The sequence below is a fragment of the Melozone crissalis genome, unplaced genomic scaffold, assembly GCF_028551555.1.
Source record: "Melozone crissalis strain CALT ecotype California unplaced genomic scaffold, PUWL_Pcris_2 ptg000004l_1, whole genome shotgun sequence".
NCBI classification, from domain to species: domain Eukaryota; kingdom Metazoa; phylum Chordata; class Aves; order Passeriformes; family Passerellidae; genus Melozone; species Melozone crissalis.
In genome coordinates, this window is record NW_026535782.1 from 21,695,055 (window position 1) to 21,712,673 (window position 17,619).

General features: G+C 37.6%; 1 protein-coding gene across 1 annotated transcript in view; it reads left to right on the forward strand.

Moving 5' to 3' along the window:
• Positions 1-17,619, forward strand: part of TMEM117 (transmembrane protein 117) — a 178,067-nt gene that overhangs the window by 62,090 nt on the left and 98,358 nt on the right. The window contains exon 4 of the mRNA XM_054280845.1: positions 12,088-12,187. Within this exon, the coding sequence (XP_054136820.1) occupies positions 12,088-12,187 (100 nt within the window). The remainder of the gene's footprint in view (positions 1-12,087; positions 12,188-17,619) is intronic.

Sequence of the window (17,619 nt, forward strand, 5' to 3'; positions counted from 1 at the left end):
ACTAGGTCTACACATTTATCATAAATATAATTGTGAAGTTTTCTGGTTCATAAATTTTGAACTGAGGATGTAAATGGTATGAACGTGCCAGACAGTGGCCAGAAGGGGGTGATACAATCTATATGTAAGAATTTAGTAGTTCTATCTAGATTAAAAGAAATTGGAAAAGATATAAAAATTAAATTTTATGGAGCAGTTTGGTTTGGTACATAATTGATATTAGCAAATGAAGATAATTTTAAAAAATCTCTAATCTTATTTAACAGTATGTATTTGAGAGATAAATATAACTAATGAGGATACTGGGGATCTCTGAAAGTCCTACCAGAAATTTGGCATTATGATTGTATTTGAAATATTGCTTAGGAATATTTAAATTAATGCGAAACCAGAGTACTTACTACTTTATCAGTTGTGGACTCCTTTCGTTCGTAGAAAGTCAGTCTGAACAGAATATATTGTGGAGGGTTGATTTTGGCTGGCTGCCATCACAGAAAGAAAATAAAATGGGCAAGATCATGGATTGAGGTAATGACAGTTTAGTAAAAAAAAAAAAAAAGCCAAAGCCACATGTGGAGGGAAAAAAAAAAGAAGAAATTTATTCACCATTTCATGCCAGCAGACAGATGTCTAGTGAATTTCTGGGAATTGGGGAATTGGTACACATGGCAATTCCTTCAGAAGGCAAGCACCATAACCCAAAATATCCCTGCCTTCTCCTTCCCACCCTCCCTTTTATGACTGAGTGTGATGCATACAGTGTGGAATATCTTTTGAGTCAGTTCAGATCAGGTGCCCCAGCTGTGTCCCTCCAAACTCTTGCCTGTCTGCAGCCTGTTGGCCTTCGGAGTGGTGGGTTGGAGAGACAGCCCTGATGCTGTGCGAGCACTGCTCAGCAATAGCCAAAACATCAGTGTGTTACCAGCACCCCTGGAGCTAGAAATGCACAGCACAGCACTGCATGGGCTGCAAAATGAAAGAAAAGTCTATCTCAACCAGACTCAATGTGTGTAGCAATGAAGATGTGCAGTATTATGTCTGATACAAAGCTGTATTTAGGATGCATATCCTTTTTTGTTCATGAGAGTGTGTGAAAAAGACATTAAAAAAAAAGGAAAAACAAGTGAGGAATATATCTGACATATACCTAGAAAATATTTATTTTGGCAAAAAAATATAAGTTTACAGTAGTGTCTTTAAAAGTTATTTGCAAATAAGATTTAAAAGCCCTGAAGTATGATCATTTAATCATACTCTTCTTGTAGTGGCTGGTTTCTATTGATGAGGTCTCAAATTACTTTATTGCTATGTACCTTAGTGGTGTGAGCATTGCTGCTTGAAAGTGAGCTGTTTACTATTTCTATCTTCTTCTTTAAAAGACCCAATATTATTCTATGAGACGTAAAATACTTGGTTTTATTTGAAGAGTTACATTTGATCTTACCTGCTTCTAAGCATTCTCATGGCTTCAACTGACAGGGAGAATTTTTGCGCTGTTGTTCCTGGGCAGAGGGGAGGGTTTAGAATTGCTCTGCCAAGCCTTTCAGCAACCTTCTACTTCTTCCACTCATCAGTGTAGAATACCAGTTTAGTTAGAAAATCTCCCATATAATCAATTTGTAAACTCAGAAAATACTGTAAAATACAGTGGTGGTGTTCCTGAAGCTTGGGAGCATCCAAGATAAAGATCTCAAGGTATCCTTATTAATGCCCCCATTTGATTTAGCTAGTAACATGTGGATGATAACATTCAGTCAGTATAAAACTATTTCTGGATCAAATTATCATTGAAAAGTAGCATTGTGAAATGTTTTTCCACACTGAGCATCAGATAAAGGTGTTTATCTCCCAGTTTATTTAATTATATCTGTCTTCTTTTCAACTTGAGATTTAACATAATATTTTATGAAATCTTAGCTGAAGTTTGTTCATTCTTTTAAAGGTTTCATATTGAAAATGTTTTGTCATGTAATCTTTTGCATTATTTGGAAATGTATTTTTCAATCTTATGTATAAGTTTAAAGGTAATTTTTTTCAGTTAGAATGGTATTTTCCAAACTACATATTTTAACTGAAGTCACTGGCTTTAATTGCAGTTTGGTAAATGTGTAGGCCTATAAGGAATGTTAGACCTTCCCTCTAGAAATCTGAACTGTGCTAGTCTCAAAACATAAAAATCCATATTTGGTCATATTTCACAGTTTAAGAATCCAATAAAGATGAGTTTGCACTTAACTAGCTACTTTTGCATTTAATGGAACTGTAATCCCCAGAAGATGATTCATCTGATTCAGAGGTGTTCTTGCATGTTAACAAGGTAAGCTAACAGCATCAGTGTGTCATCAGCACTCTTTAGGTCACAAATCTAAACGACAGCACCATATGAGATGCTCTAATGAAAATTGACTCAATCTCAGCCAAACCCAGTGCAGATGTCTAAGATAAATCTAATGAGTTATGTCTAAAGTGCTTATTCTTCTCCATTGACTCTGAAAGGAAGTGGACTCTACCAGAGAATCCTAGAATTCCCAGCTGAAATTGAGACTTTTATTAAGTCTGTAGCTGAGATGAAACTCAGTAGTATTTGTAACTAACTGACCTTAAAAATGTAGCCAAAAGCACCAAAGCTTAGTTTCTAGATGTCAAAAAGGCATGTGCATACATCTCTATCTCTTTCTATCTCTTTCCATTGTTTGAAGATGTGCTTCTCCTTAGGGAAAGTTAGGAGAATATTCTTTTCAATTGAGTTCAGACCACAAATTTTGTATTTTCTTCATTTGAGTGTCTTATATTGTATTACAAGTGACGGTGGTGGAGTAAAAACCTGACCAGTGTGTGGTTCTGATGTGTTTGTCTTCTGGTAACTCATGTGCAAGACATTAAAAGAGGACTGTATTGTAAAATGGACAGTCTGCAATAGAGAGCTGTTGATTTTAGGGTCAAATCAATTAAAAACTTCTGTCACTTTTCCCTCTATATTTCAATGATAATTTTATTTAAAATGCTGAGTATTGTAGGGACCAGAAAATAAAACAGTCAGTACAATACAGAGCAAAGTTATATCAAGTGTTGGACTGGTATCAACCATTGGATGGTTAAGAAGTCACAGCAAAGGTGTTTGCTTTGGCAGCCAAGGAGTGGAAGAGCAGGCTGTGTTCTTTGCTGTGTTTTCTGTGTAAAACTCTCTGCTGCAATTACATGCCAGCTCCTGTCAAGTGACTGGCCCTAGACACAATTGTTCTTTACATACAGTTTTCAAGTAATACAGTAAAGAAACAATCTCAATTTCATAATTTGTACATTGCTTGAAGTCTAGTTCTTTTCCATCTGCTCTGCAATCTGCTGCTGATAGTACATCATGAGAGAAGCCAACCAAATCCTCAGACCAGCCCCTGAGTTGTCAAACCTCATTTTCCTTCCATTTCTTCTCAAAGGTACCTGTGAGCATGGTAAAGAATTTTTGTTTAACAACTCTAGTTTCTCTATCTCTGTCTGATTTTATAGACTGAAGCAAGACTGATATAAACCAGTCATCTTAAACAGATTCAAAGCCAAATATACATAACTGAATCATGGCATCATAGAAAGATTTGGGTTGGAAGTAACCTTATAGATCATCCAGTTCCAGCCCCTCCGTCATGGGCAGAGATGCTTCCCACTAGACCAGCTTGCTCAAAGCCCCACCCAACCTGAAAGATATTTTCTGTTTGCACCTCTAAGTAGTTTTAAATAATAACTTTTACTTCTATGACAGTTTCCCAATTAATTTTGCTTTATCCACAGAATAGTGGCTATGTGTCTGCAGGCTGTAGAACTTGGATAATGTTTTAGAGCAAACCATTTGCAGAGAAAGTGCTTCAGAAGATTCTTATTTAGGGCTCATTTGTAGCTATATCAGATTCTAGTGTCCCTTTTAAAGCTGTGGCTTACCATTCTTTTCAGATCCAGTTCAAATTCTCTTCAATAATGATCACTGAGTATCTGTCAGCAGAGATTCTATGTCAACATTTCTTTGTTCCCTCTGTTCCAACTCATTAACTTATGGCATGTGTTTTGTAGTTTTCTGGCATTTCATTATTTTAAAATAAAAACACCCAGTTTTTCTACATCAATTTTTCAGGGAAGTTTAGTAAGTTAAAGAATTATTAATATCCAGAGTTGCATCATCTGCTAATACTTACAAGTTTTTATTAAAATGTAGTTAAATATTTTTCTGCTCCTGCTTTCCCAGTTGTACTGCTGTTTACAAGCAGAGTCTATCTGGTGTTTTGTAACAACTGAAAATTGTCCTACTTTCCCCTTTCTGAATAGCAATAATGCTGCAGTTACTTGTTTATTCATTGCAATAATGCATTTAAACTTCTCTGTTATCCCTACAGCTGAAACAGATAGAAAGTATGAACTTTTGCTGAAATTCACTGAATTTTTAAAGTTATCAAAGCACTTGGTTAAAACTATAGAGTTACAGCTATAATATTTTATTTAGTTTTGTTCATATTTTGTTGATTGTATGAACAGTTCTCTTTTTCTTTTTTAAAGTGAATAATATTTTTTGTCTTTGAGCTTCAATTTCTGAGAATATTGCTGCACATCTGTCTATTTCCCTTCTTAGCCATGTTAAATGTCAAAAACAGGCATGGACATGTGCAAGCCATGGCCCTTTCTGAAGAGTACAGCCAGTGCAGCATTACTCAAATCCATTCTTACCAGTATCTCACCAAGTTTAAACACAAAGAATTATTTATTTCTTAAAAATGTTTCACCGCATCTCTTTTTCTAAATTACTAATCTAGCTGCATCTTTATAAATGCATTGCCAGTATATTTTTTAGTTTCTGTTGCTTTTTTCAAATACAATAACGCTATTTCCAAATCTGTTATTTTTTAATTTTAGTAGCTGAAATATCTGCAATATTCTTAAATACCACACACCAAAGAAATTCTCTGTATTTTAAGATAAGCATATCTAAAACACTTAACAAGTGCCCAAGACCACCTGTCTTGTGTCCCTGGGCACCTGTTTTATCTTGCATTTTGGCACTTTTTACTGTAAAACTATTCTGATATCCTACTATATAGGCACATGGAGTGCATTGAATAGGTCATTTAATGTACCAGCACACAGTGCAATGTTGCAGATTAGTTGCAGAATTTTACTAGCCTGTTAAAAGAAATTCTAGAAAGTGGCATGATTCTCTTAACTTGTCACAATTCTCCTAACTTATCCACTAAAATAATTATCCACTAAAATAATTATCCACTAAAATAATTTTCAACAAGCAATTCACTTAGCAGTGAGAAAATGTCTTAATCCTCTCCCGCAGTATCAAACTGGCATGTAAGAGGCAACCCTGTGTGTCATTGCTTCAGTAAAAACAACTTATGCAGCAGTCACAGAGTTGAAATGGAAGCATAAGCAGCTACAAATAAGCTGCAGTGCTGGTGTGAGTGTGTGCTGGGGACAGGTAGGGCTGTGCTATGTGTGAATGGCTGAGCATTCAGTATAATTAGAAACATTTCTGCAACCTATCCTTGGCTGAGTATTGTAGCCTGTATTTGCAGCAGAAAAATGCTAAATGCACTCTGCAGCCTTTGTTTTTCTTCTTTCTGACTAAACAGAGTATATTTTTTTCTTATTATACGCATTGCACATGATTAGCAAAATTCTTGGGAAGTTTATAAAAGGTATCTCATGGACATAATGAATTTGAAAAATCAGTTTGCTTAATTCTTTTTTCACCTTTTGTGCTTTCCCCCACACTATCCTGTCCATCATAAGTTCCTTGTAGTAAAATTTGTAGGTTTAGTATATAATTTTCATCAAAACACTTGTGTAATGATGGAGGAAGGTGCTCATCTGAGGGAAGAAATCTGGATTGAATTCCCAACTTGTCCATTCATTGTCTCCAATATTATTTGTCATTTAAGGTTTGACAGGCACACACAAAAATGTAGGTTTTTGTAGCAAATCCTGTCATTTTAACTTGCTGGAAGTATGTGCCAGCACTCACCGTAGTTTATCTGTACCCAGGAGGCTGCATTCCTCCCATAGTGGAGGTCCTTAATGCTTTTGAATTTGCAGATCCCTAAGATTTTCCCAGTAGAAATGCAGACTCTTACAGCCTCTGGCAGTAGGCCTGTCACTATGATTTCCATTTTGCAACTCCTTTAGACATAAGCTGTTGTCCATTTTCATATATGACGTCACCATGCCATAGAAGAAAATAATCTAAATTACTATCCTGGTTTGAATTGCTGTCAGATCCTTTGATAGTGGAGACAGCCTAGGAAGACTAACATCATTAGGCAAAAGTTAATCTGTATGATACCATCTGATCTCTAAAGAGAAGTCCAGACTCTGTTGGACATCAAGTGTTTTATGCTTGGTTTGCTGGAATAAGATCCACAAAAACCACACTGGAAACTCCTACAACTAGCAATAGAAAAAGCTACATTAAGAACAAAAATATGTTAAAAATCCTGTCCCAATTTCTTAGGCACCTTAATTTGGTCTGTAGTTGTGATCTAGGCTGAACACCTGTACTGACCAGTGGCATCCATTCTAAAAGTGAAGGAAAGGAAATATCTTTCTTATATGTGAAAGATGATATTTATACAAAATATGGAATGTCCAGCTTCAGTTTCACCTCACCTAACAGTCTCCTGAAACACATATTTCTTATTTTCTTGTGTCATCATCTTTTCACATTGAGAATGACAGTGAGGTTTCAGTTCTCTAAATCTGAAGGGCATTAAACCAGTGTCCCTTGGAATAGGGACTGGATCTCGTGTACACTACCATTTAAGTTGCACACCTCTTCTACATTAACAGACAGAATTGAAATTGCTGCATTTTTCAATGGGCCTTGTCTCAAAGGCAGGCATGCAAAGCTGGAAGCTAAATGGCCTGTCCCTGTGGACAGTGAGGAGCTCCTGTGTATCCTAGCAGAACTTCTCATGGCTTGGGAGCTTTACAAGCAAAGTCCCCAGAGTAACTCACACAGCCCTCAATCCTGTAGAATGATGAGGAGAGGTTTGCAGAATTAAAGTTCTGCTGTCTGGTTTAAAAAAAACATGTATAAATATTTACCAAGCAGTGATGCTCAGTTACAGAATCGGTCTGTCAGTCTCAGGTGTTCTGCACTGTGCCATGATCCACTGCACTATAGCCAAGCTGGTTTTGCTTCTCAGATTTTTGTGTATTGGAGATTAGCCTGCTGATCCTCTTGTGGCTGTTACCTTTTTGATGTCTTGTCAAGCAAAATCCCTGGTTCAGTGCCTCTTAATTCTCTCTGTTCTGGTGTCATAGGAGAAGTTTTGTCTGTATGTCTAAAGCATGCACTGGGGATGGTCAGGGACTGGATGAATCGCTGTTATGCTCTCTGTGCTGTTTGCTGGTAGCTGTGCATTATGCCATCCTCATTATCATGTGCCAGTTTTTCAGACAGCAGGTCTTGCTGTCTCTGGGCACCTTCCAGTTCCCCGTGGCTCTGACTTCAATTCCTAACATTAGAAGAATAGCTTTTCAACTGAGTGAATTGCTACCAAGTGTCTCATTTGCCATTCTGTCATTTTAGAGTGACAAATACAGATCAGGAACTGTATCTGCAGTCTTTTATGTGTGTTTTCAGTTATTCTGACACTCTCTGCCTCTTGTAAACTGACAGTAATGGAAGCTTGTGGTGCCACATCTAAACACATCCTTCTTTGCAGCCTGTGTAAACTCCTGTGCTTTCACTTGTTTGCCAATGTCAAAGCATTTCACTTTGTCAGATGCACCAAGGAAGATGAGTTCCATATGGATATAATCAACCGTTTAAGGGGAAGGCCAGATAACAAAACCACCCCAGAAAAGTGCATATCGGACTGCAGAACATGTATAGACTTTTTGTTACTCAATATAAAAGATATCTAGGCCTCCCCTCCTTTTCAAAGAGCATTAAGTTATCACTCTCTGTGGATGCAGTTCTTGTTGGCTCTGTACAGAACATGCACTGTGCTCTGTGTGCAGGCCCAGTGCCTTCAGTACTCTAGTAAAGAACCAGCTGAAGCTTAGTTAAGATGCATCAAGCTTCCTAAAGTTGCTTTAAAAGGCAACTAAGACCTCCCCAAAGTGTCTATGCTCTCACTGCTGTCCTTGGACACCCAGGGTTCAGTTCTGATTTGCCTGGGTTGTCAGCTATGTCACAGACCTCACAAGGGATGCAGAACTCTTTGGATTATCATCTGGAGATCAAGTTATGTCACTTCACTGGGAATCACTTAGTCACATAGGTTTAACAATGCCTTTTAATATGTGAACGTGGTTTTTTTGACATGCTAGCCGTCCAGAAGTAATATAAAGCAACTAAATCCTTGACCCAGTCTGACCAAGCTCCATAGAGAGTTTGACTTCCTGGTTTACCCTTACATTTAAGTGTCTCTATTCAAGCTAAAACCCTTTCTTAGGTCCTGTGATGGTCAAGAAAGCACCATCTCAGCACTGGGTCTCAGTCATGACATTTTCTCCAGTGCTTGGAAGAGTGTTAGCACCACAGTGACTTGTGCATCTTGATCCAATGTAAAATTTAAAACCTTCCATTTGCTTTCAGACTTTGTCATTTTAGCAGTGTCATCCTTCTTTGAGAAAATGCTCTGGGAACTTCCTTTGAATAAAATCTCCAGGCTAGTGTGGTTGTCTTCCCCTTTATCCATTCTGTGCACACAGCTGCTGACTCCAGAAACTGTTCAAATACACTGGGCTATGTGTCTTTTTACTGCCTCATTAACATACCTTTTGCATCAACATGGATGTACACAGTTACTTATGATTTTTTAAAAATCTGTTTAGAGTTGTATTTATCAGTCTCCTTTGTCTTTTGATCCCTCTCTTTTGCGCTGTTCTGTTAAAATGGTGCTCTACCTTCCTTAGACTTTGGCCTGCCAAGAGCAGTTTCCCTGGAGCTGCAGCTTCCAGTGTTACTGTGAAAGGCTCCCAAATCCCAGTCACAAATTTGTCCTTTATCTATAATATTCACAAGTATTGGCTCCTCAGACTGTAATTATTCACACTTACCCTGTCTGTCTCAGAAGAGCTTTTTTACCCTGGGCTTTAACCGCGGTGTTTTTTCCCTCGGTGTTTCCTTGGGTTGTGCTGCTCATGCAGTCTGCTGGTGCCTTGCTTCAGTACATATATGGGGAAGCAAACAGAAGCCTTTTGACAAACTATAGAAAATCTGGGCTGGCCATGACTGTTAACTGGAACCCAGCAGACCTTAGTGCTCCTGCAAGGTGCAGACATGGGTCCTAGCCAGGAATAAGACTAAATAATTAAAGAAAACTACTCTAATTGCTAGCTAAAGCTAGAAGAATGTGAAAATTTTCCACAACAGAATTAATTTTACTTTTGGTACTGTTATAATATGTACCCTGCTAGTATCATCAGGAAAGCATGTCTTTTTTGAAAATGTCAAATGCTCTTATTCCTATTTAAACTAAAATCTGAACATGAAAACCAGAGGGTTAGATTTCTTTTTTTTTTTTTTAATTCATTTTAAGCAGCTCCAGATCCCTATTTTAAAATAGTCAATTTCTCTTTGTGTTTTGAAAGAAAAATAATACTGCAGAGAGCATAAAAGACAGAGGGTGCAACGCTAACAGTTAATGAAATAGTGATGGATTTCATTACTGTTTCTAGTAAGATGACTATGCTAAAAATATTCTTCCTGTTCATAAAAAGTTGTAGCTGTATTTTAATCAGTAAATGCAATTAAACCATGCACAGTTTATATTGCTAAGTTTCTTTATAATATGCTATTTTGACACTAACTGAAGGCTTGTCAATTTGCATATTTAATTCAGGCATTAATTACTTGTAGACTGAAATGCACAATTTATACTAGGCTTCTTTGATGTTTTCATGTTCTAAATGACAGTAAGAGCTGTTGGGAGGATGTGATGGTTTCAAGGCCTTTCTGTGTATTTAAGTATTGTATCCAGTTCATTCAACCTTATTATAAACCTTCTGGTACTTCTAGCATTCATAAAAACAAGTGATTACCCTGAGAATTTCAATTTCCATTAAAAAGAATCTCTTATGTCTGGGTTGATTTCTGTTCTGCTAGCTAATACCTGCATTCAGGGATCAGTGACCTCTCAGCCTTTTTGGTTAACCAGGCTGCTGGTCAGTGTGGCTGTGCAGGCCTGCTCTATGCAGGGCTATAGGAATGGCCCAAGTGGCCCATTTTCTGGGGATGTTGTGCAAGTGTCTGCTTATTGTACACCTGTGTAATGCAAATGAGAATGTGCAGTGCACATAAGAAAAGGTGAGAACCCTGGGGTTTTGTATGTGTCTCCCAGTGATGGAAATGACGAAGATATGCTTTGCATTTGAGGGCCATTCCTTGCAAGTGACACTTATTGCCGTGCCTTCTTTGTGAAAAAGATATCTTTTTAAGGAATGCAGACTTGATAGTTTTCTGCCTTCACAAATGCTACAGGAATGGCATGTCCAAGCTACAGGAAAAAAGGAATTCCAAATATTTTCCAGTTCTAAATATTCTAGAAGAATATATCTGGGAGGATTGTGCTTGCCTGTTTTCAGTCTTTCTTTGTTTCTGCTGTTGCCCTCTCTTGGAGACAGAACATTGAAGCAGGGAGACTTTAGGCTGACCCGATGTTCACAGGAATGCATCCTTATTTGTAACATGATGAATTTAGGATACTGATGATCTTTGAACTACATGGAATACTGTTGAAATAGTTTGGATTTTTTTTCAGCAGAAAATCAGAGCCAGCATTTATATGCTGTTCAACAGAAAAAATAAACAGATGGCATTTTTTTTTAGTGACATACCAGCTGAAAGGTCATAATATGTATAATGAAAAGGGCTGTTACACTAGGACATTTTTCATGTGTCATGAAACTATTCACTGACAATAATATTTCTGCTCTACAGCATATTAAATTCTCTCTAAGAAATTATACTATGCTATGCATGGATTAGTGCTAGCAAGACCTTCTATCTTGATTAGATATTTAGATTTTAACAGAATTGGCCCAGAGAGTGGAATCAGTTTGCACTGATCCAATTGCAGAGGTAGGGTCTGTATAGCTCCTAGACCTTGCAATATTTTGGATGTAACAATGGTAAGATTTGAATAATGGATAGCACAGTGTTCAAGGACACTTTTGCATGTAACTGTGTCTCTTATGCACACTCCTAAATAGGCATAACAATACATAAAAATGTTTACAAGTGTCTTGAAAGCAAAGGCATCACTTGTAAAGTTAAAATACAATTGCCTTTCATATTCATTATCATCATATTAGCTCTTGAGGAGAGTTGCCTCTTCTTGACCACTGCAAAAGTCTTTTAGAAAAGGATATCAGTATGTTAAAATGTATGTTTTTTCAGAAAAGTTTTAATCTGGAACAAGCAACTTTACCTTCTTAATTGTCCTTATAGCATCTTGGTGAACTTGAAGTCAATTTCCAATTGAGGTTGTATGTCCTATCTGTTGCATTATTTAAGCAGAATGGAAATACTTCTTTTGGATTTAAGTAAAATATATCTGTGAAAATAAATTGTATAAATCTAGAAACAGTGACATCTCACTGAAATTTTGCAAAACTTGCTTACACTGATGTGTTAAAAACGTGGTTGCATCACAGATACAGTGAAAAGTCAAGCAGCTTAATTATCTTTTTAAAGACACCTTAAAGATTTTTATTTTTCTCCGTGAAGATTTCGCAAAGTCACGGATTTGAAAAATTGTAATTCTGTTTGTATAAAGGAAAAAGATAAAAAAGCATAAATCATTTTCTGCTTCCAGAAGCTTTACATAATCCTAAAGTCTTTGCCAACTGTTATTTTAGCACCTTCAAAAGAGACATGGACTTCAAAATCAGATTCACATTGCATTTCTAATTGAAATCGACCCATATGGGTTCAGTTCTATGTCAAGACTCAGATTCTAGCAGAAAAGTTATTATGGAAGCAATGGGAAATCTTTCACAGATAATCATAAATTTTGTCACTAATCCAAGTTCTTTGTAACCACGTTGAGCAAATATGTATATCTTATGTTTGTGTTCTTGTTTTCACAGTGCATACATTATAACAGACTTCATGGGCATCAGGAATGAAAATTTTATGAAGGTAGCTGCAGTTGGGACTTGGATGGGAGATTTTGTCACAGCATGGATGGTAAGAAACATAATTACATTTTAAAAGGAAAGAAATATGTTTGTTGCTTTCAAGAGAAAGAGGAGAGGAGAGAAAACTCAATTTCTCTAACTCAAGTGTTTCAACCTAGAAAAGTAAAAAGTTAACAAATGCATAATGGCAGGTATTCAATTGACAGTCCAGAGGAGTTTCAGTTAAAATGTATCGGGGAGATTTTATTTTTTCTGTGGGTGGGAGTTTTGCCATTGGCTTCTGCATGGTGGCTGTCCTTTGCTATGGAGTAGCATCACAACTTGCTATCCCGTGAAACAGTGAGTAACAGCTAAAGAGAAATAATTTTAATGAAAAGAATTAGAAGAAAAATTAAACTGAAAGACATGATAGAGAAAAATGGAATGAGAGGAGGAAAGCAAGCCAGTTACATGCCAGGATTTGAAAGTAGTCTGATCTGACTGATTCATTTTGATCTAATTTAGGACTTAGAAAAATAAAATTTTCACTTGGATTATACTTCTTACAAAAGCATCTTCTATGTGCAAGCCAAAGATCAGCTTAGTGAAAGAGAACCAGAAAATGACAGCTGATTTTTGGGAACAAAATAAAGCATCTGCACATTTTAATTGTTCAGAAAAAGCATTTCTTAAACACAAAGTGATAAAAAGTGAATTTGTTTTTTAAGATTAGGTTTTTAAGATTTGCAGAGGTAAGATTTTTAGCAATTGGATTTTAACAATGTCTTCTACCCTTCATATTTGGAACATACTGTACAACAGACCGAAGGGAAAAAAAAGCACCAAGGACTTTTTCAGGATGTTGTTCAGTATGTGTCTGTGGTCCAAGACAAACTGTACTCTGTGAAATGGTGGCCATGAAAAGCAAGTGCAGAGAAAATTATTTGTATATGCTTTACAGTAAGGACATCACAGAATTGGTGCCTTGACTATAATGTTGACAATTAATGTTGGACTTCTTCTGAATTGGTAATAAAATTCATGGGTACTTCTGAATACCTTTAGCTTGCTTTTTTCTCATGGGCTTCCACACCTTTATTCCACTATCCAAGAAGAGATGATGCATAAACTAAGCTGAACTGAGAGAGATCACGTGCATCCTACATATGTGACTTAGGGCTCCAGTGATAGATTAAAGACAAATTGTTCTACATTAGGTAATGTGGGATTTTTTCAGTCTCTCTTTTCTTGTTTCCATTTAAAAAACCTCCTGTTTTGTGCAACATTGTATAAAGCATGGGAAGGGTTGATTCAAAAGGCATGATCCTGATCATTTTCTGGGTACTCAAAGCCCTCTCAGCTCTCTTCAACAGCACAGTCACAACTGGATTGTGCCACAGCAGATTCCTGTGGCAGATGGAGGTATCACCGAAGAGTGGGAGAGGGACTAGGAGAAACTACAGAGGTGGTTTGATTAGAGGAGACTGTTTAAATTAGTCTGATTCTATTAGTTTTCAGGAAGAGTAGAGAACATGGGATTGGAGGGTCAATGTGTTTTAGGACATGCTTTGATTGCACGAGGAGAATTAAGAGGTGTAGGGATTCATGCTTAGGTCTTCAGGGCAAAAGAGAATAGTGATATTGCTTCTGCAATACAAATCTCTAGGCAAAGTATATCAACCAGGCAATGGAAATGTCAGTGTTCAAGGGCAGCTAGGCCTGGGAGCATCAAACAAAACTACTACAATTTCAAGGTCTCTACCTCAATTAGTAAAAGATGAGATTGGATGTGTATGTTGGTGCATGGACGTGTACATTGGCACAAGTCATCTTCCATGGCATCTAATTTAAGCAATCCATCTTGTTCTATATGAACAGAAATTGCTGTGTTATTTATATTTGAATTTACTTGACCTTCTGCTTGTAAAGCCCAGTGTGGAATTGATGTCAAAGTAATATGAGTCTTTCTGTGGTATTATATTTTATGAAGTTTCCTCATCCTGTTTTGAAACAGAAAAGAAAAAAACCTATAAAGGAACCTTTGCACATCTTCCCATTCACAGCAGTGTTTATATTTTCTAATGTTTAAGAAGTTTTTTTTATGGATGGAGTCCATCCATAGACTCTAAATCAGAAGATAAATGTGGAGATGTAGCCTTCACTTCACTGTGTTTGAACCATACTGGAATTAGGATCTTATTCCTTATTTCATTGGAAACTTTGGGAAGAAGCAGAAATAAAACGCATGGGATTCCATTTTAAAAATGAATATTCAATACACAATACTGTTAAATCACTTTCCTGGTTTAATGACTCTCCCCAAGACAGGAGTGACTTATTAAATCAGGAAAGTGATTAAAATGGGAAAATATGTTTTGGATTGAAAAGGCAGAAGTAAGACTTTCTCCTCAACACTTCCTAGCTGACTGACTAGTTTTGTGACAGGATCTGTCACAATTTGTAATAAAATCAGCAATATTATTTCCATTGTGTGTAATGAGAATGGGCCATGCTACGGGCGCACTGAACCTTCTCCTTTGTACCTCTGGACAGGAGCATCTGCTACTAATAAACATCTTTGCTGAAATCTGTAGTAAGTGTTAGATATTCTGAAGTCTGTGAAGTCTGTTCGGTACACTGACTGTCTCTGCACTTTTCCCTCTTTGAAGCCACGGAAGTATGTCTTGCAATCTTGTACCTGCTTTGACATGCCCTCCTGCTCCCACAAAAAGTCCGTTGTCCTCATGGAGACTGCTTTTGAGGCAGACACTACAGATTTTTGCACAGTAGGACACCTTGGAAGAAAGGCTGGATTCCACCCAGACAAATCTATAAACTAGCAATTACAGCTGCCTTCTGGGAGAGTGCAAGCAGGGTGAGGAAGGAGCTGATTTGAGGGCAGAATCTCTGATGATTATGGTGGCCTCTCTGTGAAGATGAGCAACCTGCTGCAGCTGTGTTTTTGTGAGGGACACAGTCCTGGGCGTGTGGAGTAAGGCATGCTCAGAGGATAGCTGCAGGAGTGAGTGAGTGGCACTGAAAAGTGACACAGAGAGCAGGGTAGTGTTGGCTTTCACACTGTCAAAACTGTTCCCTTTTGGTGGTGGCTTTTTGGCCTCCACAAAGATTGACCGCGAGCTGTGAACTATACTCGTACACATGGCAAGCTTTGCATTAAAGACATATTGCTGCCTACAAACCCTACATACATGTGAAAGAGGCTAAACAGTTTAGAAGTTTAGAAGTTTGTTATACCTTTCTTAGACATTGCTTGCTAGAATTATCAGAATCTGAAGCAGTTGTCTTCAGCCAGTGTCTGATCTCTATGAATATACCAGGCTGATCCTCCTGAAAAGGGATCCTATTCCTATTTACCTTCTTTCTGAATGGCAATTTAGTTGAGATTCTCTTTTCCCATGTTAATTGCTAGGGAGAACTGGGAACATTTGAGGAATCACTGAGCAGCAGAGACTGTGTGCTCCTGTTCTCAGAAACAATGATAAGCTCTAGGTATGGTTTAGTACATTATTCATCAAAGCAGTGTTTACCACAGATGTATCTGCATATTCTTTTTAAAAAGAAAAGCCATGAATTTCCTCATCACTGTGCTTTAGCAGAGCACTTGCCACAATGAGTGTGAACTGAATCATTGTAGCAATTCCTGGCTGTTCTTTTTGATACCTTTGCTTGACTTCAGTTGGACTTCTGCCTTGTGTGGGATGATGAAGAATTCTGGGACTGTTTCTCTTTCATCATCTTAGCAGATGAATTAGTAGGAAGTTAGGAAGTAGTACTTCCAGCATAGATGGCAGAGTGAGAGATCACTATTGTTCTGCTAATCCAGTGCTGACTAAGACACATCGTATCTGGATGGATGGATGGATGGATGGATGGATGGATGGATGGATATGGAGGTAGAGACCTTCTGCCTAAGACTTCTTGTCAGGACACAGTATTGGGATTTCAAAAGGTTAGTACTGAGTAGTGAATCTACACCTCCCTTTCTTTATTAGGGGAACTGGACTCCCATATACACAAGTTGCCTGGGCTTCTTTGAAGTCTTTTAGGGGAAAGAGTCACTTCATTGGGTGGCATTCTGAAATATAACTTTTGGTGGGTTGCTCCTCCCCTTGATAAAGATTATCTGATTTTATGCAAGAAGGATTTTCTGTTCTCTGAGATTTTCAGCATTAGCTGTAAAAGTTCCAGTTTTTCAGCCTTATAATTCCAGGGGAAAAACCTCACACCATTTTGTGTTCTGACTTTGCTAGTTGTGAAAGAAATAGATTTTCTCCATTTTTTTTTAAATTCACATTCCTCTGTTAAACATTTTTGTCTTCATCCTCTGGTGAAGAAACTTTCTGTATTCTTGCATTTTATGTGATTAACATGTCTTACCTGGGCAGTCACAGTGTAACCAGTAGAGGGGCGTGTGGCTAGTTTGTAAAGAATACTCTAAAGGGCTGAAACCTTCCTCGAGATTCTAAATGCTATGAACATCAATTGTTGACAGGATTAAGTTCATAGTTACTGCCGTACAAGGACACAGTAAATCTGTAGAGTCCTAAACCAGAATGTTTTTCTGTCACATGCACCATATTAGATCTTGGGCTACAACTGTAAAAAAGCCCAGTTCCTCCACCTGGTCAGACCAAAATCTACCCAGGCTAGTATCTTACTTCAAACTGTGACTATAAGCAGAAGCCAACCAGGACAGTAAGAATAAGCCAAAAGTATGTGGCAGGGTCCTCTAACACTCTCCTGAAATGCGTGCAGTTTTGTGTACATAATGACTCTTGATCTTAGAATTGTTTTGGTCTTTTTGTAACACTTTGCATTCAACTACAAAGAATTTCATCTGCCAATTTATTGCCTAGGGACTTTCTTCCATAAGCACCTTGCCTAATTCTTCACATCCAGCAAGCCATCATCCTTTTCACTCTGCAAAATTTAATATAATTATAAAGCTTTCTCACCTCACTGCTCATCCATTTTCCCAGTTTGCTTAGGCATATGACGAATAACTGCATCCCCTGCAAAAATCCCTGTGGAACTCTGGTAATGACCTCCCTCCATTGCTAGAGCTTTCTGGCTAACCTACTTACCTTCTGTTCCCTGTCTTTTAATCAGTTATTTATCAACATAAAGACCTTCCCTAAAGCTCTGAGTGTTGAGTTTCCATAGAAGCCTGTGACGAGGAATTTTTCAAAAGCCTACTAGAAAATTCAGCTTTGCCTATTTTAAAGACATCTCCTTTATCCATGAGTTTTGTTGACCTCATTCAGTTACTCTGTTCTGAAATATCACCATTCCCGTTGTTTACAGAGCCAGCCACTTAGCACTCCTTCTGCAGCCTCAGATATTCCCTCTGCCATTAAAGAGGTATTCTAGCAATGTTGGCTGGCCCTGAAAATGCTGTTTGCAGGAAAGACAAAGTCACAGCTCAGGAGCTGTGAATGTGTGAAAGAGTATGGAGCCATCTTCATCTGCCTTGTCAGTGAA